The 24,701-nt window shown below is 48.4% G+C and overlaps 2 protein-coding genes across 12 annotated transcripts in view; one reads left to right on the top strand and one right to left on the bottom strand.

The window, feature by feature from the left end:
- The first annotated feature begins 111 nt into the window (after nucleotides 1–111).
- Nucleotides 112–20,278, top strand: TMPRSS6 (transmembrane serine protease 6). 3 transcript variants are annotated; one of them, XM_064654977.1, is made up of 18 exons: nucleotides 112–2,150; nucleotides 3,809–3,965; nucleotides 4,135–4,277; nucleotides 4,467–4,534; nucleotides 5,775–5,959; nucleotides 8,630–8,671; nucleotides 9,542–9,746; nucleotides 10,088–10,224; nucleotides 10,775–10,887; nucleotides 11,354–11,463; nucleotides 12,394–12,539; nucleotides 13,489–13,587; nucleotides 15,563–15,676; nucleotides 15,963–16,079; nucleotides 16,793–16,961; nucleotides 17,376–17,647; nucleotides 18,339–18,475; nucleotides 19,166–20,278. In XM_064654977.1, exons 2-18 carry the CDS (start codon nucleotides 3,809–3,811, stop codon nucleotides 19,322–19,324), a joined length of 2,373 nt encoding a protein of 790 aa, XP_064511047.1. In that variant the 5' UTR covers nucleotides 112–2,150; the 3' UTR covers nucleotides 19,325–20,278. The 3 variants fall into 3 exon arrangements, with proteins under 3 accessions (XP_064511047.1, XP_064511045.1, XP_064511046.1); XM_064654975.1 differs by having other exon boundaries at nucleotides 112–2,249; XM_064654976.1 differs by lacking the exon at nucleotides 8,630–8,671 and having other exon boundaries at nucleotides 112–2,249.
- Nucleotides 20,279–20,685: 407 nt separating this feature from the next.
- Nucleotides 20,686–24,701, bottom strand: part of KCTD17 (potassium channel tetramerization domain containing 17) — a 7,434-nt gene continuing 3,418 nt past the window's right edge. Inside the window, exons 4-9 of one of the 9 annotated variants that reach the window (XR_010430669.1) lie at nucleotides 24,119–24,214; nucleotides 23,637–23,762; nucleotides 22,829–22,913; nucleotides 22,287–22,583; nucleotides 21,311–21,372; nucleotides 20,686–21,076 (exon numbers count right to left, since the gene is read on the bottom strand). Coding sequence is in view for 6 of the 9 variants with exons in the window: in XM_064655002.1 (XP_064511072.1) it covers nucleotides 22,309–22,583; nucleotides 22,829–22,913; nucleotides 23,637–23,762; nucleotides 24,119–24,214 (582 nt within the window). In the remaining 3 variants the exon portion in view is untranslated. Of the gene's footprint in view, nucleotides 21,373–22,286; nucleotides 22,584–22,761; nucleotides 22,914–23,636; nucleotides 23,763–24,118; nucleotides 24,215–24,701 lie in introns of all 9 variants that reach the window. The other 8 variants (XM_064655005.1, XR_010430670.1, XR_010430671.1 and 5 more) reach the window with 8 other exon arrangements.

Below are 24,701 nucleotides of genomic sequence, written 5' to 3'. Positions count from 1 at the left end.
AGTGTTCTTCTGTCCTTTGGGATGGGGAGAAACAATTAACAACTTTTCTAAATAGGGAACTGGGTAAAGCTTTGCTCGGACCAATATACCTTTAGCTTTCCTTCCTGCTCCCTTCCCTCAGCCACCTAAAACAGAAAGCAGAGTTGGAAGTGATCCTACTGCAAGCCCCTGAGAACCATTCTGCTGGCTTTTCTGCCCCCCTTGTGAAAATGGTGACAGCTTTTGCAGCCATGCTGGGTGTGAATGTGTGACACACTGTGGCAGGAAGTGCTCGATGTCAGATCTGGCGATAACCGGACCTTTCTTCCAGGAAGATGAGATCATGTGGTCTCGTATGTGAGTAACCTAGGTTGTGAATACCAAGGGCATAACACTCTCAGTGATTTGGGGCCCTGTTGCTTCGGGGTCCCCAAGAGCTCTTTGGAAATGTCACACGGGGAGCCGTCTCGTCTCGAACCAGTATGAACATGGTGTGTGGTTCACAAAACCACAGAAACGTGCTGCAATGGTGTCCATCAGTACCAGAGGCAAACCCAAGCTGAACAACAACACCGTGTGGAAAATATCAGTGTGGAAAATATTGAGCTAACAGCCACAGACATGAGTCCTCTCTTTATCTTAAGCCCAGAGACAGCAGAGACAGCTGTCACACCTCTCACATCCTTCTTTCCAAGGTACTTTGTTCACAAATAGACATCACTCTCAGTCTCCTCCCACACCCCTCCCTCTTTTTTACTGTGAAGAAACAGAAAGTAAAGGGTGCTTGCAGTAAAGGAATTCCTCTGAAGTCAGATCTGATCGAGCTTTTGGGTCCTTGGTTGATTCAAAAGCCTGTGGTGACAGATGTGGTATCCTTGCTTAGATAGATCAGATTGAGATTCTACATTTTTTGTTCTGATGAAAACACCAGAGAAAGAAGATTCTTCTTTCCAAGAAAGTTGAATGCAAAAAGTAAGGTCTTTGGCACTGGGAAATACCCTCAGCTGTGTTATGACCCACTGCCTTCATAGTGTAAACTAAGCAAAGCTATATATGAATACATATATGTCTAATGAGGCAGCTAGTCCCTCATCTGTGGAAATTTTGGCTCAGAGTAAGTTTTAAAAGTGAAATCAGATCTCAAATCTCTTAAGCAGTTCTGAAAGCATTCCCAGTCAAACACTACAGCTTTTTATCCACATTTAACATTATTTACTAAAATCCACCATGAGGCAACTACAGAAATGGCTTTTGGTCTTCATGCAGTCCCAGACTAAACATGATCTAGTGGCAGAGCTAAAAACATCTATCTCTGCCCAGTTGCCGAAATGAGCCCAAATGAGCCCTGGCCCAGGTCGATGTCACTGGCTGGAGCTCAGCCCCGTGTCAAGAGTCAGCCATGTGCCCATCCCCTCCACTCATTTATTGACAAGATAACTCTATTTACTCTGCTCTGGCTGCAGCGCTGCTGCTTTTTGTGAAAAACAAAGGGGCACATACAGAGCTGTGGGGCTGTAAGCAGAAAGTAGTACAGGAAAAGTACCTGAGAAGGACCTGGGCTAGAAGAAAAGCAAATGCTTCAGGGAGGAGTGAGTGGTGGTGCAACTGAGTGCAGGGAGCCCAGTGTCAGGAGACTGGACAGCGAGAAGAGCAAGACAGAGGGAGTCTTGCAGGTTGGGACTGAGAGGCACTGTGCTTTCCTTTCATCTGCCTGACCACTGTGGTAACCAGACACGCTGCCTACTGCCATCTTCCCTCCATCCAGTGATCTACACCTGCCAGACAGAATCTACTCCATCCCTGTGCTGGGGAGCACACCCTATCGTTTACCTCTCCCTCCAGTGGGACCAAAGAGGGTAGCCAAGGAATACAGCATCTGCTCAGCAACTCCCTGTCCCCTGAGGAGGACAACATAAGCTACCTGTGCCAGCCTCCTGGGTTGTTCTTCTCTGCACAGCTGGAGGTTCTCTTACCCTGACTTTTTCTGGACCCCCCCTGATCATCCTGCACATCTTCTGTCCCTGTGAGCCTCCAAACCCTCCACTTCAGAAAAGAAAAAAGTGGTTGTACGGGGTGCTCTGACCCATCGTGGGCAGGACGGTGCAGGACAAAGGCCGAGCTGAAGGGACGTGACAACAGGTTATTGATCGCTGCGGAGACCTTGAGCTCGGGTAAATAGATGTCCTACTTTCTCCCCCACTCCATGCATGTGTGAGCTGGCTGGTGTAGGGGTATGGGCCAGGTCTCACAGGAAGCAGCAGGCTTTAAAGGTAGGTCTGCAGCTCTGGGGGAAACCCCAGTGCCTACCATCAAATCTACTAACAAAGAGGCTCTTCTGCTGCTGCTTCCTGCCCTACTCTCACTGCCTCTCCATCTGTGGTTGTGTGCTTACGCCTGCTGTTTCTGAAGGGATGCTGTGATAGCGGAGAAGTGCCCTTGCTCTCCTGCACTGCCTGACTTGACTCCTTGGGAAGGAGATCCTCCCCAGGGGTTGCACAGAGAGGTGCTCCACAAGGAGCAAGGGAGGGCAGCCTGTGCTGGGCCTGTTTATACTGTCTGCCTCTCTGGAAGGGTGTGTTAGAGCAAGTGGATGTGTGACTGTTTGTCCGAGTGATGATGTTCACCAGGCTGCATTTAATGTTCCAGAGTGAGTTACCTGGTGCTTATGTTCTGCAAATGTGTTCCCACGTTGCAAGGCAGCCTGGAGGGCTTGGAGCTCCATAACTGGGGGAAAAGAGACTGAAAAGCCCCCTTGCCCTTATGAAGTGATGCTCAATGGCACCCACACAGGGTAAAATGTGCATGAGGCCAGCCATCTCTTCTCACATCTGTAGCAAGTCCCTCACATGCACTCCTGCCCTCAATCTCACATCCACATGCACATACACTGGGCACAAAGAGGACTCACAGGCACATAGACAGGACGCAGGTATTCCCCAAGACCTCTGTCCCCTCCCATGCGGATGCATTCACATCCCTTTCCTCTCCAATTACAGAAACACAGAATGCCTTTGGGGGAAGGCATGCACTGGGTGGTGGCAAAGGAAAGGAAAAGTAAAGGGGGTGTGATAAGCAGTATTAATGGTGGTTTCTTGGGCAATGACATTTCTTACCCTCAGAGTCTGGGGCTGACAGAAGGGAAGCAGTCAGGGAGAAAAAAAAAGAAGTAGCCTGGGGTAGATGAGGGGCAAAGAAGACAGAAGGTGTCCCCTGGTACAATCAGAGGGTGGTGGAGGGCTGAACATTAACCAGGTGCTCTCTTCTCATCGGCTCAGCTAGTGAATCAGTGCCAGCATCATCTTTGCCTGGGAACACATGGTCTGGTGGGAATGGCAAGGTTTGCTTACTTTAAGGGATCAAGATAAAAATGGCACAGTGGGCAAAGTGCAACTTTGGGCTCCCAGGCTGTGGCTGCTTTGTGCAATTTCTGCATACATTTGAGGTCACAGATTTTCTTTTGCATTTATTTCTGGGTCAATATAATACCAGTTTTAAAACAATTCCCAGCCTGGGAGGACAACACTTATGCATTCAGAAAAATGCATTATTGTATTCATTTGTGGTTTTGGCAGAAGCAACACCCAGGGAATACCTTTGAAAACCAAGGATTTACCAGGAGGTGCAGACAGGATGGTGTTCTAGAAGCCAGTCTCCCACTGATTTAGTTTTACTCACATTAGCTCTGATCAAAGTCTTTGATGGCTGGCCCCAGAGATCTCTTGGGGCTATAGATCTTGGGAGAGGAGGACAGAGATGACATAACACCTGCAGAGACAAGTGTAATGGGAAGCATAAAACCCAGCCTGACAATGACATGCTGTGTCACCAGATGCCCCTGATGGAGGCCGAGGAACAGGAGGAAGACTCCAGCTCCCTCTCAAATGACAAATCGGAGAGCAACTCACATCACTGCCTCTGCTATGTGCCCCTTGGGATTGCCCTTCTTGTGCTGGCTGGAGCTGCTGCAGCAACCTGGTATTTCCTAGGTAAAAATTCACATTTTTTCCCCCCTGCAGGAGGTGGATGGGGTGTAGTCAAAGCAATGCCCAGCCCAATGTTAGTGACTCTGAGTGATCTTTAGACACTCATACACAGGGGTAAACCCCACTCTCCTACATATCACCAAGGTATTCCAGTAGTGTCTTCTGTTGGCAGACTACAGACCATGGCACCTGGAACCATCCATCCTGCAGTTTTACTGTGGCAGCCTCCAGGTCCTCAATCGCTGGTACTCCCCAGACCTTGGGCAGGTGGAGTCCAGAGCCTTCTGGTTGGAGTCAGCTAAGCTCCAGAACACGGTGAGAGCAGTTTCATGAACAGTCCCTGAAGCCTTTCAGTGAGTAGAGAGGAAGGGGTCAGGTACCCCTGTCTAAGGACAGACTTGATGGGTCTCTACAGCAAGAGGGATGAAACTCCAAATTGGCCGTAGGTCCTTTGCCCTGTAATATTGCACTATAGTTACTAATCAGATGACATTTTCTTTTCAGCTGAAGGAACTGATTCGTGCCACAGAGCTGGGTCGATATTACAACTCTAGCACAGTGTATGCCTTTGGGTGAGTAGCACCCACAGCATATTTGCTTGTTCGTGTGTGAAAGCTTCCAGTCAATTGTACTCTGCTTTCACTGAAACCTGGCCATGACAAATTTCTGCAGTACCCCCACACGAGCTCCAGACTAGGCTGGACAGTCCAGATTCAGAATGGTTCCAGCATAACACAGCTGAGGATATTTTGATGTTCTTGTTCATCCCAGGCCATGATGAGAAGCCAAAACTGAGAAATTTTTCAGAGGCAAAAGTTCAAGGGAGGAAAAAAAATTCACTGGGAAGAGATGAAAAAAAATTTTTGGCTTGGCATTATCAGTAGAAACTAAGCAGCTGGAAATTAATTTTTCTAATCCCAGGAAGTAATTTTATGGCCTGATTCTAGGCACCAGAAGGGAGAGGTCAGAATGCACTATGGAAAAGGTATTCCAGCCAAGAAGCATGGACCACCTGGGAACAGGATAACAGTGGAATGGGACAGATGTGGGACTACAGCTTTACAGATCATAACAATAGATTGTGATAGCAGAAATAATTTCCAGAACTAATGGTCATTTGCTTCTGATTTTTTTTTCTATGCACCCCTAAATTTGTCCTTCACCTAAAAAAAGTTCCAATTTTGATGTAATTCCATTTTCAATTGGGGAAAGAAAAGTCTCACTTGCAACTCTTCCTCTAGCCTTTTACTGAACAAAGGTTTGTTTCAACAACTCTTTGCCTTTCCCCACCCATTTTACTCAGCTAGCTGGTTGAACAGAGCTTTCCCAGTCACAGTCTCCTGCAGCTTGAGCCTGCCTAGCATTAATGGGTTGTATTAAGGTATTGAGTCATAAATCATCCACTTGTCACCACTTGTCACCACTGGGAGGTGGGACAGTGAAGTCTTGAGTGTTTCTTTTCAATCCCTGGTCAGTAGTATCCCAAGATCATATCTACCTGAAATGAGACTACTCATTAGACCAGTCCTGATTAATTATCACATTAATTTGAGCTCATATGGTCATCACTAAAGCCAGATGGCATAAAAAGTCTTCCTCCCACAAAGCACTATGCATTGACTCAAACCATGGACATTGCAGCTCTCCTGCCCCCCTCAGAGATGTTCCTCTGGGTCACAGCAGCGAGATGGAATGTCCACAGAGATATGTCTGATTTGTGGAAAAACAGTGTGGGGGGGTTAATCTCTAGGGTTTGTCTCTCCAGTTGTTCTGGAGATGTAGAGAATATTTGACATGATATTTCCCTGTTAGGGAGGGGGCTCTGACCTTCTTCTTCTGGTTCACCCTCCAAATCCCTGAGAGTCAGCAGAAGGAAATAACTGCTGAGAGGGTAAACACAGTGCTCCACCAAGAGCTCTCCACCAGCTTCAACAGCTCAGGCAGCCTGTCCTACCAGACGGAGTACAGGGTCAACCCAGACTCGCTGGTTCTCCTGGGTAAGTACCAGCTGATCCCCTGTGGCCTGAGCAATCAGAAATGCTCCCAAGATTTGTAAGGTTCGGAGTCACTACTGAAGGGGACAGGGGAAACCTGAAGAAGAAATAGTAAGGATCAGAAATACAACTACATTTATTTCTTCCTGATAGAGAAGAAATGAAGTTTGATTTAAAAAAAAATCATTGTTCCTTTGAAGGACTAAATATTATTGGAGATACAGCAGACCATGATCAGCTAGGTAATTTTGTTTCCACCCATCAGCTTTGGCTTCTCTGGAGCAAGATCTTAGACAGGTCATGACTTTGATCAGCTCAGCTTGAAAATAGCAAGCAATTAGGTTTCCTACTTTCCTTTGGGAGATTATTCCAGACTATTTGATAGAGAGAACAAAAGCAACATACCTGAGTCATCACTAAGACTTCTTCTGAGACAAAGTACCGTTGCCACTTCAGTACCTGACTGATTTTAAATCTGATGATTGTAAGAGTTATTTATTGTTGCCCACAAAGAAGGTCCCAGCCTGTTTAAAAAGCCACCCATACAAAAACTCCTCTAAAATAAGTGTTAGGAAAAGGACTAGGGATGTGCCTATATTCAATGCATCCAAGTTCAATGGAATTTATATTTGGTCTTTATAATGAACTTAACTTCTCAGCCTGGTCTGATCTCTCTTACAGAGTTCCAAATCTCCCAGGTTTTAAAATACATTATTTTTCTTCTCTCCTCTTGGGAGTCCTATTTCCAAGTTTCTTCTTCTCTTGAAATATTACATCCCAGGGTTTTTTCCCTCAGACATGCTAACTTACACTTTTCTAAGATGAAGCTTCTTTTATTATATCCCACCCATATTTTCTTTAACTTTTCCCTCTACATCCCAATTGTTTTGTGGGTCATTTTTTTTGTTGTGTGTAAAGAAAATTCTATTTCCTCAAAATGATTTTCACTGCCTCATCCAGACCATCATTTTAAGATTTTATTCTGAAGCTGCATTAGCATCTCATGAAGACATCTCCTCCCGCAGTTACCATCAGTCCCTTCTACTTATGATTTGTTTCCAGCATACCAGACCTTATGTTCAGCCAATCTAAATGAACTTTCTTGACAAAGACATCATAAGGAAATATGCTAAAGGCTTCCAAGTGAGCCCATCTAGCATTTTCCCTTAATTTCCTCACTTTATAATGTAACTCATAAACAAATAAAAATGATAGTGCCATACTTTTAGCTATTCCCAGTTCCCTCTTACTCCCTTTGCATCTGTTTCACTGTTTTTATTCATTTCATCAGACCATATTTCTTTCTATTTTGGACTTAACACACCAGTTACAGTTTCTCCAGCTCCTTCTGCTTTCCCTAGTCCTTTCCACCTCCCTCTTCAGTCAGGAGCACAGTCTAGCAACTGAGGCAAAAGACAAAAACCTCTTATACTGCTGGGCCAGGGTGACCTCAAGCCAATGACTTAACCTCTGGCTTCCTCTGCCCTGTAAAATTAGAGTGAAAAAAATAGCTAGCTAATAGCATGTCATTAGCACTTCATTGCTTTCTGACAGACTCATTTGCTGGCCTGTTAAGCTCTAAACATTCATTCTGCCTTGAGACACAGAGCTGGAAACCATTGACTAGTGCAGGAAACTCTCCAACATCTCCAGTGCTTTATTTTTATTAGCAGCTACACTCACCCCAGGACACCAGCTTCCCCTTTCCCCAGAAGTCTTTCAGGGCATCCTTTTCCCTACAGGAACTCAGTTATATTGCCTTCAGATACAAGAATACGTACTATCAGCTCAGCACACACTCTTCCCTACAGCACATAAGCTTCTCTAGGAGCCTGCCTTATGCCTGCAGGATCCTCTTTTCCATAACATCTGTTTTTGCTATGACAAAACCATTCATTTCTCCCCACAGAATTGCTTAGGAGCTACAAAAAACCAAAGCTCTGACCTAGGCAAGCCCCCAAGAGCAATTCTTACACCCAGCTGACCTCACAGTGCCTTTTATTTTGGCAATTACTCCCAGTAGCACCTGATCTTTGGCTGATTCCAGTTCAGCTGGGAGGCTGGAGGAAAGCCCAACTCTCTTAAAAGTGTTGTCCACCCTGTGACTCTGTTTTGCACAGATTTATAGTCCTTGCTGGTGCCTTTCTGTGCATCTCCCTTCTCCAAAGTAGGACTCTATAAGGATGTTGAGTAGCTCATCAACCAGTGATCATCAAAAGAGACCTCCTTCTCCACCCTCAGTAACTCCTGTATTTTTCAATGAGGGTTCTTTAAACTGGGAGAGCAGATGGTGAAGGCTCTGGGAAGGGGGGTTGTGCTTGTCGTGTGACTTCCAGAGGAGGGAAATGGCTGCCTGAAGCAATGCCTATCCCTCTTGGGAAGAGGTCCTGGAATAGCACACAAAAAATGGACAAGGTAAAAAGCAGAGAAGTCCGTGGTGGGCTGGAAAGCATGAATTGGGGCTGTTGGATTTGGGGTAGAGGGCAGAGAGATGGGTTGGGGAAGGCATGGCTGAAACAGGTCCCCAAGAGCAGACAGAGAGGTACCTGGAGGATGCCCCATGCCGAAGCTGTGAGTGAACCAGTTACATAGGAAGGAAGGGAGGCCTCACCTGCCGTGTTAGCATTCAGATCCAACCAGTTTATCTTCCTTTATATATTTTCTTTCTAACAGAATCCAGTGTGAAAGACATAGCAGTGCTGAAATCCACTCTGGGTAGGCTACCTTTTCCTTTCCTTTTGAGTTCATGACTTTGTGGGAGGGATTTTCACAGGGGACAGAAAGCTTGTTGGCTTCCTGGAGCTGTAAAACTTGGGAAGGGAAGAAGAGAGTAGGAGCAAGGGAGTACCAGTGCTGCTGCTTGGCCAGATGCAAACTACATGACTCAGCTGTATGGTGGATGGCTCTGAGCATCCTGACAATGCTGCCCCTGTAGGCCTCCGCTAGGCAGAGATATCAGCTACCAGGGGCAGTGCAGCCACCTTAGTCTTGTCCTGGTCCTAATGAGAACTGTTAAGTAGCTTGGTGAGCTGGTACAAGTGCTAATTTCAGGCCCCATGCAATGTTGCTGAACGTGTGTGTGGGCGGGGGCGGTGGGCATTTCCTGCGTGGCTCTGCATTGGATGTGCTGTCAGTCATTTAAGAGTCTGTTGTCTTAGCAATGTTTGAAGATGCTTTAAGTAATTTTGGCCAGTGTTGTAAGTGCTGTGGCTGGCAGCTTGCATTAGATATGCTATTAGAAACTCACCTTTAAGCTGATATTTACTCAAAAATTCTAGTGTGAAAGTCTTCTGAAACCTGGAAATCAGACGAGGGAGATGTAAAGTCAGGAAGAATATGAGGCTGAGAGAAGAAAAAGGTGAAAAAGAAAATAAAGCCAATGAAAGAAAACTGTGCTGTGCTGATATTTAAAGCCTGAGGTAGTATTAGCTTAATCAAGGACAGCCTTACCCTAAAATGGGGTTCACACTGATGTCCCTAGCAATCTCACATCTTAATTTCCCTTACAACCATCCCTAAGCCCCCCTTTGCCTCCACTTAGATCACCCGAATGTTTGAATCCCTCTATCTTTCCCTTTGATTCAGGTTGCTACAGGTACAGCTATGTCCAGGAGGATGACATCCTAAGGCTGGAGGGCCCTGACTACCTGGCCTCCAGTTGTCTTTGGCACCTTCGTGGCCCCAAGGGCTACATGATCAAGCTACACCTGGAGTGGACTCTCCCTGATTGCAGGGACCGCCTGGCAATGTACGATGCAGCTGGGCCCCTGGAGAAACACCTCATCACCTCGTAGGTAGCTCCTGAGCTGGGGGAACACGGTGGGGAAGCCAGGCAGGATGGCGTGACACACCACAGCAGAGGAAGGTGTTAGACTACATCAGAGGAAATTCTCTTTGATGCAGAACCTGCCTCTTGCTGATCAGCTGAAGTCACTGATGTGGGATATGTATTGCACAGGCAGCTGTGCAGCACGAGCTGTCTCGCTGTTGGCCCTTTGTTTGGTTCAGTCGTGCCTCACAGCAGGCATAGGCTGTGTATGGATAACACAGACCTCCATTGTCTCTCTCATTCTTCTCTTTCATTTGTTTATTGCTTGCTGCACTCCCATCTTTTTATCTCTTTCCCTTGAGGATCTATGGCTGCAGCCGGCAGGAGCCCATTGTGGAAATCCTTTCGTCTGGCCCTGTCATGTCCATTGTGTGGAAAAAAGCCATGTACAGCTACTTTGACCCCTTTATCCTCTCAGCACAGGCGGTGCCCCTCAAAGGTGAGGAAGGCTGGAGGAGGGCGGCTATAGATATAGAAGACAGGTCATCTCCAACAACATCACAGCTCCTAGAGGTCCGTCATCCCTATGAGGGGCAGAATTCACTCTGAATTGCAAGGGTAGAGGTGGTCAGTAAAAGGCAAGTTAGATGTTGCTCCCTCACTTGTACTCACACACTAGCATGTGGCTCGAGCCTTTAGAGCTCAGGCTCCGGCAGGCAGAGCCTGAGAGATCACGATACTTTAAAAGAAGGGTCTCATACATGGACAGACCAGATGTGGCCTGGACATCACATCCACATGCACTCGTAGATAAATGTCAATTCTACATAAGACTCTTAGACAGCAATAGACATTATTATTACCCTTCTCTGGACAAGAGGAGGATGCTAAAAGTCTTGCTGGGTAGAAATGGCCACTTGAAGGGAGATGGCAGAACACCCCAATCACCTTTAGCATCAGTCCCTTTTATCTTCTTCTCTAATGGGCTGGATACACGGCATCTCCACACTGAGACTTGAGCTGACAGATAGCAGGGCCTGTATTTACAGCTTGTGAAGTGAATATAACTCTGCGGGAGGACCTGGAGCTGCAGGGGAAGATCGGCACCCCACATTACCCCAGTTACTACTCGCCCAACACGCAGTGCACCTGGCACATGATGGTAAGAGCCAGCTCCCAGAAGAGCATCCAACCCATCCCTGAAACCTGGGCAGCACTCCACGCCTTGTGGGGAGTACAGCCATTTCTCTGAGCCAGACTATCATGAGAAGCAAGCAGTAAGTGACATCCTGCCTAGCCTCCACATAAGGTGTGTTTCTGAAGGGTAAGGAGTCTAATATTGCATACCAGCACAGAGATGCCATAGCTGAGGAGGAATCTGAAGTGTGGTCTCCAGAGGAGTTCTTCAAAGCAGAACCAGAGTGCTAGGAATTGCCAGGTTTCACACCAGGAGCAGAGCCACTCTGGGCTATGGCATGGCCCCGGTTTAGAGAGTGCTTCCTTCTGACCTGCGATGTGGCCGGACACATCTGGTCTTCACATCTGCGCTGCTCATTTCTGATTTATGGAGTGTGCTGCAACACATATAGGAGCCATCTCTCCTCTGCTCTGGACACTCTTGTCTGCAGGTCCCTTCCCTCGACTATGGAGTCACCCTCTGGTTCGATGCCTATGCACTCAGCAGACAGAAGCACGACCTGCCCTGTACCCAAGGCCAGTGGATAATTCAGAACAGAAGGTGTGTGTTGGGGTCCTGGTTTCTGTCTCTCACTTCCCACCTGGGATTAAACTCGTATTAAACCTCTACAGGTTCCCTGCTCGCTTCAGCCACCATACCTGACAAAGGCAAGCCTACACTCAGTGGCCACTGCTTGTCCTGGTGCCTCTTGCTTTTCTATTTTTTCAGCTTGCCTTGTTCACTGTCTCCCCAGTGAACACATTTCTTATGGATTTTCTTTGAGCTACCAGCCTGCTTTCTCTGTCTTGCTGTTTTCATCAGGCTTCTTAGTTTTCTCCTGTGTGTGTAACCTTGGTGTCCTCCCACATCTCCTGTGTTTGCAAATCTGCCTGTCACCGCCTCTGCAATATTATCTGTGTGTGCCATTGCCTTACATCCACCTCCGTACAGATCTTCCCCTTAGCTCCATATCCTCCTTTTTCGACTGCAGCCACTTCTCCCTGCAGGACTTCTCAAAATTAGCATCTATATTTAGCTGGGGCTCACCACTGCCCAGGTGCAAAGGGTGGAGACCTGTTGTGCTCTCATCTTCCCAAAGCAGGCTCTGAGATAGATGGACCCACAGCTTTTGGTTTTCCTCCCACTTATTGCCATTTTCCCTCCAAAACCTCCCCCGACCCATCTCATTAGTGTCTTTTCCACTGTTCCTGTGGATGTAACTTTTCCTTTGATGAGTATGATCAAGAAGCTGTGTTCCCCTGGCTTAGGATTTCTACTTTTTCTCTCCCCACCTTCAACTCTTAAACTGTCAGTGCTTGCCAGAAAGAGGGAAGTGTCCAGGGATAGTGGGGTCACTCTGGACTCTCTATCTCATGCATATTTAAGGCATTTTCCCTTCCTGGTTTTCCCCCAACACCCAATCTGCGTGGCCACTCTGTTGTCTTCTCCTCCCTCCCTGTCCAAGCCATCCTGTCTGTGTTTGCTCCTCAGGTTGTGTGGGCTGCGGACCCTACAAGCCTACGCTGAGAGGATCCCAGTCTCATCTTCTGCTGGCATCACCATCGCCTTTACCTCGCAGATCTCCTTAACTGGCCCTGGTGTACAGGCAGCTTACAGCCTGTACAACCAATCTGACCGTGAGTTCAGGCTTCTCCCTGCTCCTTAGTGGGGTGGTGGGTACTAGCAGCCCCTGTGCACTTGGCTTGTGCACAGGGGAAAACACAAGGCACATTCCATGAGCCCTACACACCATCCACCTTTCAGGAACATGCTCACAAGTCAGTGACACACGCACCACTGATCTCCCCAAAAGGAGAGGCATTTACGTGCAAAGCTGCTTCTGCACTTGTGGTCCTGCCTCATGTTGCCAGAGCACCCATGTGACAAAACCCAAGGTCAGAGAGTTGTCTAAAATCTTACCCTCATGCCAACATCACAGGCTGGCCTTGGAAATTCATTGAGAAATCATCTCTGCTTGAAGCAACGTTTGTTTTGATTATGAGAGCTCTTAGAGAGAGCTTTTTCCTGCTCACCTGGGAATCCATGCAAACAAGAGACAAATAAAACTGCACACAAATACACGTACACACATATACAAGTGCTGTCCACAGTCTGTCTTTCCAAGGTTTCACCGTCTCCCTCCTAAAGGGTGCCAGTAATGCATACCAGTACCTGAAGACATGCAGCTGCCAACATGTGTCTAACACCAACCCTTTCAAGGTCCCAACCAAGTTTTAATAACAACTCCAAAGAGCCTATTTCAGCTTTCCCACAGCATTCAGGAGACATGAAAGAGTACTAAACCAGAGATATGGTTTACCAGGCAGGTGGTTATCCTGGCTATTGCCCATTGGTACAATGCAGAACAGGGAAAGAGCCAGGTGCATAGCCTGGCTCCATTTGCCCTTGTTAAGAGCAGATGACGAGGCAGATTTTGGGGAGCACAGTGAGTGCTGCCAGCACACTGCAGCAGAACTTGTGTGGTCAGGAAAGTGTGCAGCTCCGTGCTTCACTTTCAAGCCATGGTGCTCTGCTGCACAAGGTTTCCAGTCCCTGGGCACTAACCACTCTCTGCTGGTTTCACAGCCTGTCCTGGGGAGTTCCTGTGTTTGGTGAATGGCTTGTGCGTCCCAGCCTGTGATGGGATCAAAGATTGCCCCAATGGGCTGGATGAGAGAAATTGTGGTGAGTGATTTCTTCTCCCCACTGGTCCTCAGTCTCAGCAAGACACAGCCCCTTGCTCCTCCTAAAGTAGGGAGAGTTGGGAAAGATTTGGTCAGCCTAGGTACAGCCTCATACCTCCCCCCAGGAACTTAAACCTCTGCATCCTTGAAAGTCTCATCCCACTGATGTCTGGCTTTAGCCTGCTCTGGATGGAGCAGCAATTCGGGCTTCTGTGCGCAGCAGAGTCTTCCTGGGAGAACCCCCAAGTACCCATGCACCAAGAGCTCCAGGCAGCCTGAAAGAAGCCCCCTACCCAGGCTGTCCCCCACCTTGTCCTGCATTCCTCCCACCCAGGGTTTACTATCAACCTCAGCCCTAGCCTACAGCCCACTCTGCTGTCACACACTCAGCATCCCCCTCCCAGTTCACACCTACCCAAGCCCACCTGCTGCCCTTCTCTCTCTTCTTTCCCCCCAGGCCATTTGTGACATTTGATCTCTACAGATCCTCAGTCACATATTGTGCCCCAGTTTGGGAGCATCAAAGTCCTTGATCAGCCCCAGTCAGTTCTTCATGCCAGCAGCAGTTAGTGCTGACACGAACACCATCCTTAGCATCCCAGCACTCCTGCAGAGCCCCATTTTTATAGGAATTGTGATTCAGGTTTAGACATGACACCTAATTCATCTATTCTCCCATCTCCAGTGTAAGGGGGCAGCTCATCATGTTGTTGCCCCAACATCACTAACATTGTATCACTAACTTTTCATTAGTTGTCCCCTATGATTGTTTTTTCGGACAAAGATCCCTGAGCTACTGGAGACAGTGGCCAGCTCTGAAAGATTCAGAGGAAGGTGTAGGAAAAGTCTAAACAAAAAGGAAGGAGAAATCTTTCTCAAGGAAGTTTTAAGACGGTGCTAGAAATGTGAGAGCTCTCACAGGGTCACCAAGGTTGGGTTTTGTATTGTCGGTAGTTTTGCTGACAGTGTTCTCTGTCCCATCATCCATCTGTCTGACATCAGGGTTTGTGTGCTTCCTTCATCTAGACATGTATACATTTGCATCCTTATGAATATCTAATCCTTTCTTGAAGCCTGGTAGCTTCTTGGCCCCAGCGCTATTGTGTCATTCAGTTTCACAGGTTGACACAGACCAAGACTAACAAAAAAAACTTTCTCGGTGTTTTCAAACAACCCTTCATATTTGAAAAGCAAAAGAGAAATGTTGTGATTTCCTTCCTTTCTTATACTGTTGCTTTTCTGGTTATTCACTCCATGTCTGTATGGAACAGTTCCTGTCTTTGAAATCAATGTTCAAGTTGCCTCAGACCTTCATGTGCCTTTAGTCATCTGGAATCCTCATGCTAATTAATGAAGAAATTACAGTCATTGCAGTAAGAAAATGCCCAGGAGGTACTGACCTATCATGTTCTGTGTTGCACATAAATATACACAAACACAGGACAAGTTCCTGCTATGGAAATGTGTGATCAGAAGTCAAACTCTGTGATGGACAGGCCTGTCTCCATCCTGAGTGGCCATCAGAGCTCATGGACTCAATTGTTGTTCAGGACTCACCTGCAAGGGGAACCACTGGTCTGTATGAGATGGTGATCCATGAGCTGAGGGTGATAGCAAGGCAGGAGGAACAGTGACCTCACCAGACAGGATGCAGTCCTACAGAACCCTAATAAGGCAAGCAGACCAGGTCTGGTGACGGTAACTTGAGAAGTCCAGTGACCTCAAAGCACGTATATAGTGCTGAGGCAGGTCTGAGGCCAAGAAAGAAAAGTTAAGTCAGCAACAACAGTGTTAAGGGTGCAGACATACCGACAATGTAGGTCAGGCAAAAACTACACAGCTGCACTATACTAGAGCTGGTCTTAAGCACAGCTTATGAGGTGTGGGAAGTTTGTAGAGACTATTGGTGCACTGAGGACCCTGACCTCACACCTTGTCTTGCATGCCCAATTTGCGTGTCTTTCCCTTCCATGCAGTGTGTCCTGCAAAGTTCCAGTGCCATGAAGACAGCACTTGCATCGAGTTCAGCAGGGTCTGCAACCAGCAGCTGGACTGTGTCAATGGGAGCGATGAGGAGCAGTGCAGCGAAGGTAGGGAGGGGGCAGTGCTGGCATGAAAAATGCCTTCCCCTACATTTGAGCCAAGGCTGTTGGAAGCATAATTCCTTCATGTGACATAAGGACACCAGCTGGGAATTAACTTGCCTGACCTGCTCACAATGTTTGTGAGCTGTTTGTTTGTTCAGGAAATTCCCTGTCATCATTTATGGAGTTCCCCCAAGCTCTCTGCTGGCTTTTCTCCCCCACTTAAAGGACTTCAGGCTATGTCTACAACAAGATGCCCTCCTTCAGCCTTGATTCCCCTTCCTTTTTGCAGGGGTCCCCTGTGGTCCTTTCACCTATCGCTGTGAAGACGGGACCTGTCTGAAGAAACCCAACCCCCTGTGTGACACCACTGCAGACTGCAAGGACCTGTCTGATGAGAAGCGCTGTGGTGAGGAAATGATCCGTTGCATGTCACTCAGGCAGGTTCAGGATGACATGCAGCTGCAGGTGGTCCCATTTTTCCCCACCACCCCAGAAGAAGCACCCACCCTCCCTTGTTCCACCACCTTCTCCCCACCCCAGTCCCACAGTATCAGTGCTCCTGCTCCATCCTGAGGTGGCAGGGTCAGCAGCAACGAGCCAACTCTGTGCTGAACTCATCTCCCTCAGGCAGGGCATCAGGCCAGATAGACATGTCTCACAATCCAGGTTCAACCCACAGGCTTCCTGTTGGAGCCCTGTGTTGGCTTATGTGAAGTAATACCATCATACAAGGCTCCAGCCAGAAAACTCACCATGTCTGCATGGCCACTGACAGGGAGAGAATTCATGTTTTGGTTTCTCTATTTGTTGTTTTCTGGAGCTTCGGTAGGCAGTGAAAGGGAATGACTGGGAGGGTTTCCTGACAGCACAGTCAGCGCGCTGCCCCAAAGGCATGCCCAGGCTGCAGCTGGAGGTGGGGAGCACTGTGCAGGTGTCAGCAGGGACACACACTGGGAGGGAGTGCTCACTACACCTGTCTTGGGCAGTACATAAAGCTGAATAGGTAAGGCAGGGGATTAGAGGTCAAACTCTTCAGTCAACTGAGTAGGAAGCAAAGGGAAGGCACAGTATATCATGTTCCCTTCCTTCCTTGAAGTACCTGCCATGTCTCCTCCTCAGACTGTGGGATGCAAGCCCCTCTCAGCAGGATTGTGGGCGGTCTGAATTCTGTGGAAGGGGAATGGCCATGGCAGGCCAGCCTACAAGTTCGGGGCCGCCACATTTGCGGGGGAACACTCATTGCTGATCGCTGGGTGGTCTCAGCTGCGCACTGCTTCCAGGATGAGAGGTAAACAGAGATGGGAGGGTTCTGGATAGAAAGATTTGCATTGCTTGCCATGTCATGCATAATTGGAGGCTCTTCTGACTGGTGAAAATGTCGTGGGGCAGCTGCACCTTTCATCTGGCACCCCTGCCATGCTTCTCCATGGCTTGGAACAGGAGAAAGGGGTATGGATACATGCATTAGTATTTAGGTGTGCGTGCAGGGAAAAAGGAGCAATGTTGGGATTCACAGAACAGCTTTGAGGGGGCAATATTAGCAGAAAATGCTTCACAGCTCCACCTTTCCTTTGGCTCTGGCATGTATCCATGCTATCATGGCTCCAGCCACGGAGATGTCAGCCGGTGCTAGATGGGGTGAGATAGCATTACCAGCAGAGCATGCTGTGTTGGTCCCATGCTTCTCTGCTGCATCCTACAGGCTGGCTTCCCCCTCCATATGGACCGTTTACTTGGGCAAATACTTTCAAAATGCCACCAGCCACACAGAGGTGTCCTTCAAGGTGATCCGCCTCTTCCTCCACCCTTATTACGAGGAGGACAGCCATGATTACGACGTGGCCCTGCTCCAGCTGGACCATCCTGTGATCATCTCACCTTTAATCCAGCCTATCTGCTTGCCTGCTCCTTCTCACTTCTTTGAGCCTGGCCTTCACTGCTGGATCACTGGCTGGGGGGCCCTCAAGGAAGGCGGTAGGTTGAAGGTCTTTGTTGGTGGATTACTGTAGCAGTGCCAAGGCAGAAACATAGGTTCCGATGTGTGGTAGGCAGAACAGGCTTCTGTTCATCCCAAACGTCCTTTACTCCTTTTAATTTTGGGTAACAAATCAAAATTACCTGTTGAGTGCCCTGAAACCTCATTTAGAGAGGCAGGATTGAGAGTCTGGTAATCTATATGGGGAAAGCATGTGTTTCTTCATTCAAAGACTAGAACAGTCCTTCAGGTCAGCTTAGTGCCTTCACCCACTCACACACTTGCTCCTGCTGCTTCCTGAACAGAAACACTCAGGAGACTATACAGAGCTGGACACTCCTGGTTAGCCTACTTAGACAGAAAAGCTTAACATCCATTTCAATGAGAAACAAACTTTGGACTCCTGAGAACCTAGAGGTTTCCCCAAAACAGAATCCCCCTTGTCCCAAAAGCTGAAGTGCCTACAACATATTTCTGTAAGGAAAGGCTTGAAAGAGAATTTTGCTCCTTCCATGAAGGTGAAGTGCTCTACTGAAGGTCAGAGATTGTGATGCCAGCAGAGAGCAGAACAGAAATTACAATGGCAGGTTTCAGCATGCAGTGAGATAGGCACAGGCTGGGGGATCGTGGTAAACAGTGGGAAGTTCCACCATAACTCACCTGCACTGCTTTTGGTGCTCCACCTTTCAGGGCACATCAGCAATATTCTACAGAAGGTGGACGTGCAGCTCATCCAGCAGAACATCTGCAGTGAGGCCTATCACTACACGATTACTCCCAGGATGTTGTGTGCTGGGTACTACAAGGGCAAGAAAGATGCCTGCCAGGTGACAGAGGAGTTGTGGGATCAGGGTTGACTACCAGAGGTGGGGTGTGTCCTTAGTCTCAAGGATGCAATCCACGGCCTGTAATGAGGGTTAAAAGACTATAGAATGTCCCTTCCCCAACACTTCTTCTGATCTAAGTGGCCAACAATGGCTCTCAGGGCTACTTCTTCCCTTAGGCAGTATCTAAATAGAGTTAAACATACCCTTCTCTCATTTCAGCCCACTCTCCACTCTTAACCTCCCACTTTCAAGTAAGGTGTCTACATTAGTCTCTTACAGCCTCTTTAGCACCTGTCACACACAGTAACCTGTCTGTTCCTTCGTTACTATCAATCTCCAGGAATTCTTCTCTCCCATCCCTCCCAGTATCCAGTTAAATTCCACCAGCTTCCTTGCTTGCCACATATTTGGAAATGCCATATGGAGCAGAAGGAAACAGTAGAGCAATCAGCTTCTTGGGATGTGGCTAAGGGGGAGGAATTTGCATGATGAAGGAATGAATGTGTTAGGTGTTTGCAATGGGGACTGTTTTTGACATCTGCCTAAGGTACAAGGAATGTTGCAGATGTCCCAGGCATGAGCTGAGGGGATAAAGGAATCTGCACATGGAGGGACTCAAAGACAGTGTAATCACGCAGCAGGAGAAGCTGGTGGATTGCCATCACCCCATTTTACTTTTCCTTTCTCTAGGGTGATTCTGGAGGTCCGCTGGCCTGCAAAGAACCCAGTGGCAGATGGTTTCTGGCTGGTTTGGTCAGCTGGGGAATGGGATGTGCACGTCCAAATAACTATGGAGTATACACCAGGATCACTCAAGTTCTGGGCTGGATAAAGCAAACCATGAGCTGAGAAAAGTGCATCTCTATCTTCTCCCCATCACACCCACACTCACATGGCACTCATTTCTGATCTTGCTCACTTGCCTCTCAGAGAGTGTGGGATGCAGTCAGACCCAGGATGCTTTTCTGAATAGGGCAAGAGAAGGCTGCCATAGGGATTGTAGATAAAAGCAGGTAGACCCTCTTCCCTATCAGTGCTTCACAGGGAGCATCCCAAGGGGTTGTTAGGCTATCCATCCAAAAGAGGGGGGAAGGGAAGAGGGGGGAGAAGGAGTTGGGGGCAATGACATGACACACAGCAATAGTCCCAAGTTGATGGTTTCTGAGAAGAGGAATAAGAGGGTTCATGAACTTTCCACAAACCATGTGATTCAGCCACAGTCTTATGCTGGAACATTTGCTGAAAGAAAATGTGACTGATGTAGTTAGAGATTCCAGTAACTGTGAAATCAATCTGCCTCCCTCTTCCTTCCTGCTGCTTATCCTTCATCCCCCTTCCCCTCCCATCACTCCTCCTCTTCCATCTCCCTAATTGCTTCTTTTCTTAGCTGGCGTGTGCTGTTCAGTGTGCTGTTCAGCTCAGCCAGGCAACTCTTCACGTCTCACTGACTCCCAGGCACGAGTCCAGCATTGCACCCCCAAGCACGTGTCCTGCCTTCCTGCTGGAGCAGCACCCAGCCTCCACTGCTGTACTTCCCTCACTAAAAACACTGGAGCAGCCTCCCATTCCCTTCCCTCAGCCCTTCTAAATACCTTTAACATAAGGATGTCTCAACTGCTTCCATCTCCTATCTCAGGTAATGGAGGAAGTGAAGGAGAAGGCTTCAGGGCACAGTGCTTGAACTGCAACTGCTATGGGTTCGGGTTTTTTACTAAAGATACACGTATGTGTGTGTGTGTATATGGATATATATACAGTGGACTGCTCTCTGGAATTAGAAATAAAATTAATCCGAGGATTTTTTTGGCTCTAGTTTGCCTCACTTTGTTAAAATCTATCTTGACGTTTGTATGTTTTTGACCAAGGTCCAGTCCTGGCACTGGCAACTGGCAAAAGTTTCCACACCCCTGCCCACCCCAGGTGTCCCTAGCACAGTGAGGTCAATCCTTTAGCTAGACAGGTGGTCCTCACTTATTGTTATGATTTAGGGGTGCAGGTACCAATAAGCAAACCCGCTCTGTAGCCCAACTGCCTGCAGTGGGGTTGAAGCACAGATGCAGCGAGAAGTACCTCCAGCCCCCAGAAAACAGGCACAGCACAAGCCACCAGCTTCTGGTGGCTCCAGATGATGAATCCAAACTCCTTTTCTCCAACTCCCACCCCCTTCTATCAGCAACGAATTCTTGCCACTTGAAATGAGAGGCAGCAAGGAGGAACAGACTGTGAATTTTATTCAGGAGTCTTCAGACACAGCAGTGAAGCAAACACCCCGCTCCCCAAAACAGGGATCTCCTGGTGCTGGCTGACACAACATCAGGTACCTGGGCAGCACACCTGTCTCCTCCTCACCCTGCTGACACAGGGCTGCTCTGGGGGACAGGGAGGGAGGCACCAAGGAGCAATGCAGGTAGCCCAGAAAAGGACTGTGGCTCTGCATTTGCCCTCTGGCCATAAGCCCAGACCAACTGCCTGCAACAGCAAAAGGGCAAGGACTGGTCCTTCTGCAGTTGCCACCACCTTGGGTTCCCATTTGCATCCAGGGTGTTCAGGAAGGGACCGCAGGCTGCAGTGGCTGATTGCAGATGTCCCCACCAGGGGCCACTGTGACATTAAGGAAAGCCAGACTGCCAGGCATAGGAGGGGGCCGTGGGCTCCAGCTCCTACAGCAGCCCAGAGGCTCCATGGAGCATCTGCCCTCCTCCAGGGCTGGAGGCTCAGGCCTCTGAGGTGAGTTTGTAAAAAAAAACATGACTGCATGTGAAGAGTGAAGGGGGCTGGAGGGCGTCACTGTGGGGCAAGGGGCTGCCATACACTGCAGTACAAAAATAAAGATACAAACAAGAAATGAAAAGGCTGGAGTGTTGAGATCACATCCTCAGATCTCTGGCTTGTAACAGCTATAGAAGGAGAGAGAAAGAGAAATAAAATCAACGGTAGGGAAAAGAGCAACTGAGCATAGAGGGGAGAGTGAGAAACAGAAAAAGGGAAATGACAGAGGAAATGAGAACAAAAGAAAAAGAAAAGAAGTGTGGAGTGACGGTGGAAAAACAGAGCAAAAGGAAGCAAAAGTCCATGTGATTAACATACACTGACTTTTAAAATAATAACACACAGGTCCCACAACCATGGACAAGGAGGCTCTCAAAGAGAGGGAGAGAGAAATGTCAGACAGCTAACGAGTGCCCAGCACCAGGACAGATGGAGAGTGGCACTGAGCACCTTCAGTTCAACTAGAGCCCCATAGATTTCCAGTATGGAGAGGAAACCCCCTTCTAAAGGTTTCCATACCCTGTCCCACTCATGTCGGCCAGACAGCCTTCCTAAGCAGGAGGCAAAGCATAGAGGCTCATTCTGTTTGCAGCTGTGAGAACATCTGGAGTGGGGATTGGTCATTTCTGCTCTGCCTTCACCACCCTTTCCCACTGCGCTCACACCCTGGCAGGGCCAGTGGGGGAAAAGCCGAGGGAAGTGGGAGCAGGGAGGGAAAAATAACAAGCTGCCTTCTGCAAACTGCTGGCAGGCAAGAGAGCTGCGGACGGCAGCCTGGAGGAGTGATCTGGCATGCGTGTCACGCAGACACGTGGCAAAATTCCCCCCCTTCCCCGAACCACCCCTGCCTGCTTTGCATTCATTTCCACCCCTTTCCCAGCTGCACTCTCCTTTCTGCTGCCAGAGCCTCTGGTCCAGAGCCATAGGATATGCTTGGCAAGTGAAAACACACATAGGATGAGAATAGGTAGAGCCACCTTAGGGATGAGTCAACCTCCCCTCCCTCCTTCCCCTCCCCAAGTTCTACAAACCAGGGCCATACCCACAAGAGGGAAGTGAGTCACTCATGCAGAGCTCAGGCTGGCAGGAGCTGGGAGTGCAGACAGGTAACATACCTGCAGAGGAGGAAAAGTGAGGAGCAGAGAGAGACAGGACCCTGGGCAGAGACCACTCTGAGCCCTGGGAGACAAAGAGAGCAGAGGGAAGGATGCTGGAGGCTGGAGGCTGGCGAGTGGGGCAATGTAGGAGGTAGATGACAGTGCTGGGATGGACACGGAGGGGAGCAGAAGGGAGGGTCCGCAGGAAGAGAGTTTAGTGCAATCCCGAATAGATGGACAGTCTGCAAATAAAAATAAAACCATAGATAAACCAAACAGTTTAAAATACAAAGCAGCAGCCATGGTAACAGGTCTCCCCTCTCAGCTTTATCTCCAGAGAGACTCCAACTCCTGGAGAGGACAGTCCCCACACCCCACACCTGCTCTAGTCCTTCCCTGCTGCTAGCTGTGAGCTCTCACCAGAAAGGTGGACGGGTCTATGCCTGGGGGGGATATTTTTATCATTTTCCTCAAGGATTTGCTGCACCTTTCTCCTCTGCTTCTGCTTCTGCCTCTGCCTCTGCCTCCTCCTCCACCTCCTGCTCTTCCTCCTCCAGGTCCTCCTCTGTGCTCTGTGGCCCAGCATGCAGGACAAAAGGAAGAAAGAGTGGAGATACTTGCAAGATGACCCACGGCAGTTCTTTTTGACACACAGGGAATAAAGCAATTGTCATGACACTGGAATAAAAAGGGACATTTCCCCATGGCCAAGACAATTCTGGGTCAGGGAGCAGAGAGACATTTTTTCCTCTGGAACATCACATCAGGGGTATCTAACCCACTTATAAGTGCTGTGACCCCACTGCCAAACAACTGTCATCAGTTGCTAGTGTTCCTTCCTCTATCCCTAGATGTCTGCAGGATGTCATGCACTGCCACACATTTCTGTCCTTCCCTCAAAAGGGAAGCAGGAGATATTGGCCCCTTAGGCAAAGACTCAGAAAAATGAAAGAGAATGCCGCAAAACCTTCAGGGAAACAATGCCCTAAAGGCAGTGACACACACAGCATGGGCATGAGAAGGCATGAGGGGGATGTTAGAGTAGCATGAGAAGTGCCAGGGTCACTTGCTAAAGCCATTTGCTACACACAGCCAGACATCACCTCTCCAACACACACACTCCTCCTTTTGGGCAACGGGTGTAATGCCATGGTGCTGAACACCAGGGCAGGTCCTTGTATTTCACCACTGAGGTGTCCCATGGTCACAGGCAAGAGAGGAAAGAGAGGGGGAGCAAACAAGAATGAAGGATCTCATAGGCAAGGGGAGCAGGGCCATAGCAAAGTTGATCTCACCTTGGCTTTGTGGCTGGGCTCAGAGCTTAGGCCACTGGGGGAGTTGTACAACTCTTTGGAGACCACACACAAGAACTCTGTCTGATCCTCATTCCCATAATTATAGGACGAGCCAATGTTCACAAGCTAAAAAAGATGAGAGCAAGAATCACAAGCGCATGTTCCTGCAAACATCTCGGGAGCAAGGCAGAAAGTCCACCATGCAGCATGGAGTCCAGTCCATACCCACAGTGGAAAGTCCTTATAACTAAGCTGAGGAGACAGCACAGAGAACCAGAAGTTAGCCAGGATGCAAAACAGTTTGGCCTCACACAGTATCCTCTAAACCTCTACAAAAAGGGCAAAAGAGAGCCAGTGTGATGGCTCAGTCAGTGACTTACCCAATATTCTCAGAGATGTAAGGAGTCTTATGTGGGGACTGTATGACATCCACGATCTTTTCAAAGGCAACTCCTTCCCACCCTGTTCCACCTTACCCATACCTGTTCAAAGCGCCATCCATCTGACATAGTGGAAACCATCTGAGTGAGTTCCTCTTCCTGGCACTGTAGCACACGGTAGACATGCTTAGGAGGCACCTGACAGCAAAATTGCAGAGCATGTTGACAATGGTCAGATGCTAAAGGCTGTTGCCCTCCTGCAGAATGAAGTGGTAGTACCCCTCCTGGACAGACCTGTCCTCTCCCCGTGTCCCAGGTGAAGGGAGAGTGGAAACCACAACCCAGTTTTCTACTGTGCTGTCATGAGGAGCAAGAACAACTCTTCTGGAAAGGAGTGATTGAGCAGAGTGCTTCTTGAATTGTCCTCAGAAGATATGGACTCTTTTGATGGAAAGTTTGCACTTGTCATTACAAAATCAGTTTTGCAAATGCTAGAAATGCTGATGGGGGTTTGCAACACTAAGTGACTGTATTGCTGGAGGCTTACAACCTGAGGCAGACATGATGAAAAGTGAGATAGCAGCCAATGCTCCTTCAAAGACAGATTTTCAAAGGTCAAGACAAGGTGTGATTTTGCCACAGGGTTGATTCCTGGTGACTCACTGTCTGCATTTAACTCTTTCAC

The sequence above is a fragment of the Pseudopipra pipra genome, chromosome 5 (assembly GCF_036250125.1).
Source record: "Pseudopipra pipra isolate bDixPip1 chromosome 5, bDixPip1.hap1, whole genome shotgun sequence".
NCBI classification, from domain to species: domain Eukaryota; kingdom Metazoa; phylum Chordata; class Aves; order Passeriformes; family Pipridae; genus Pseudopipra; species Pseudopipra pipra.
This window is presented reverse-complemented; position numbering and strand designations above follow the sequence as displayed.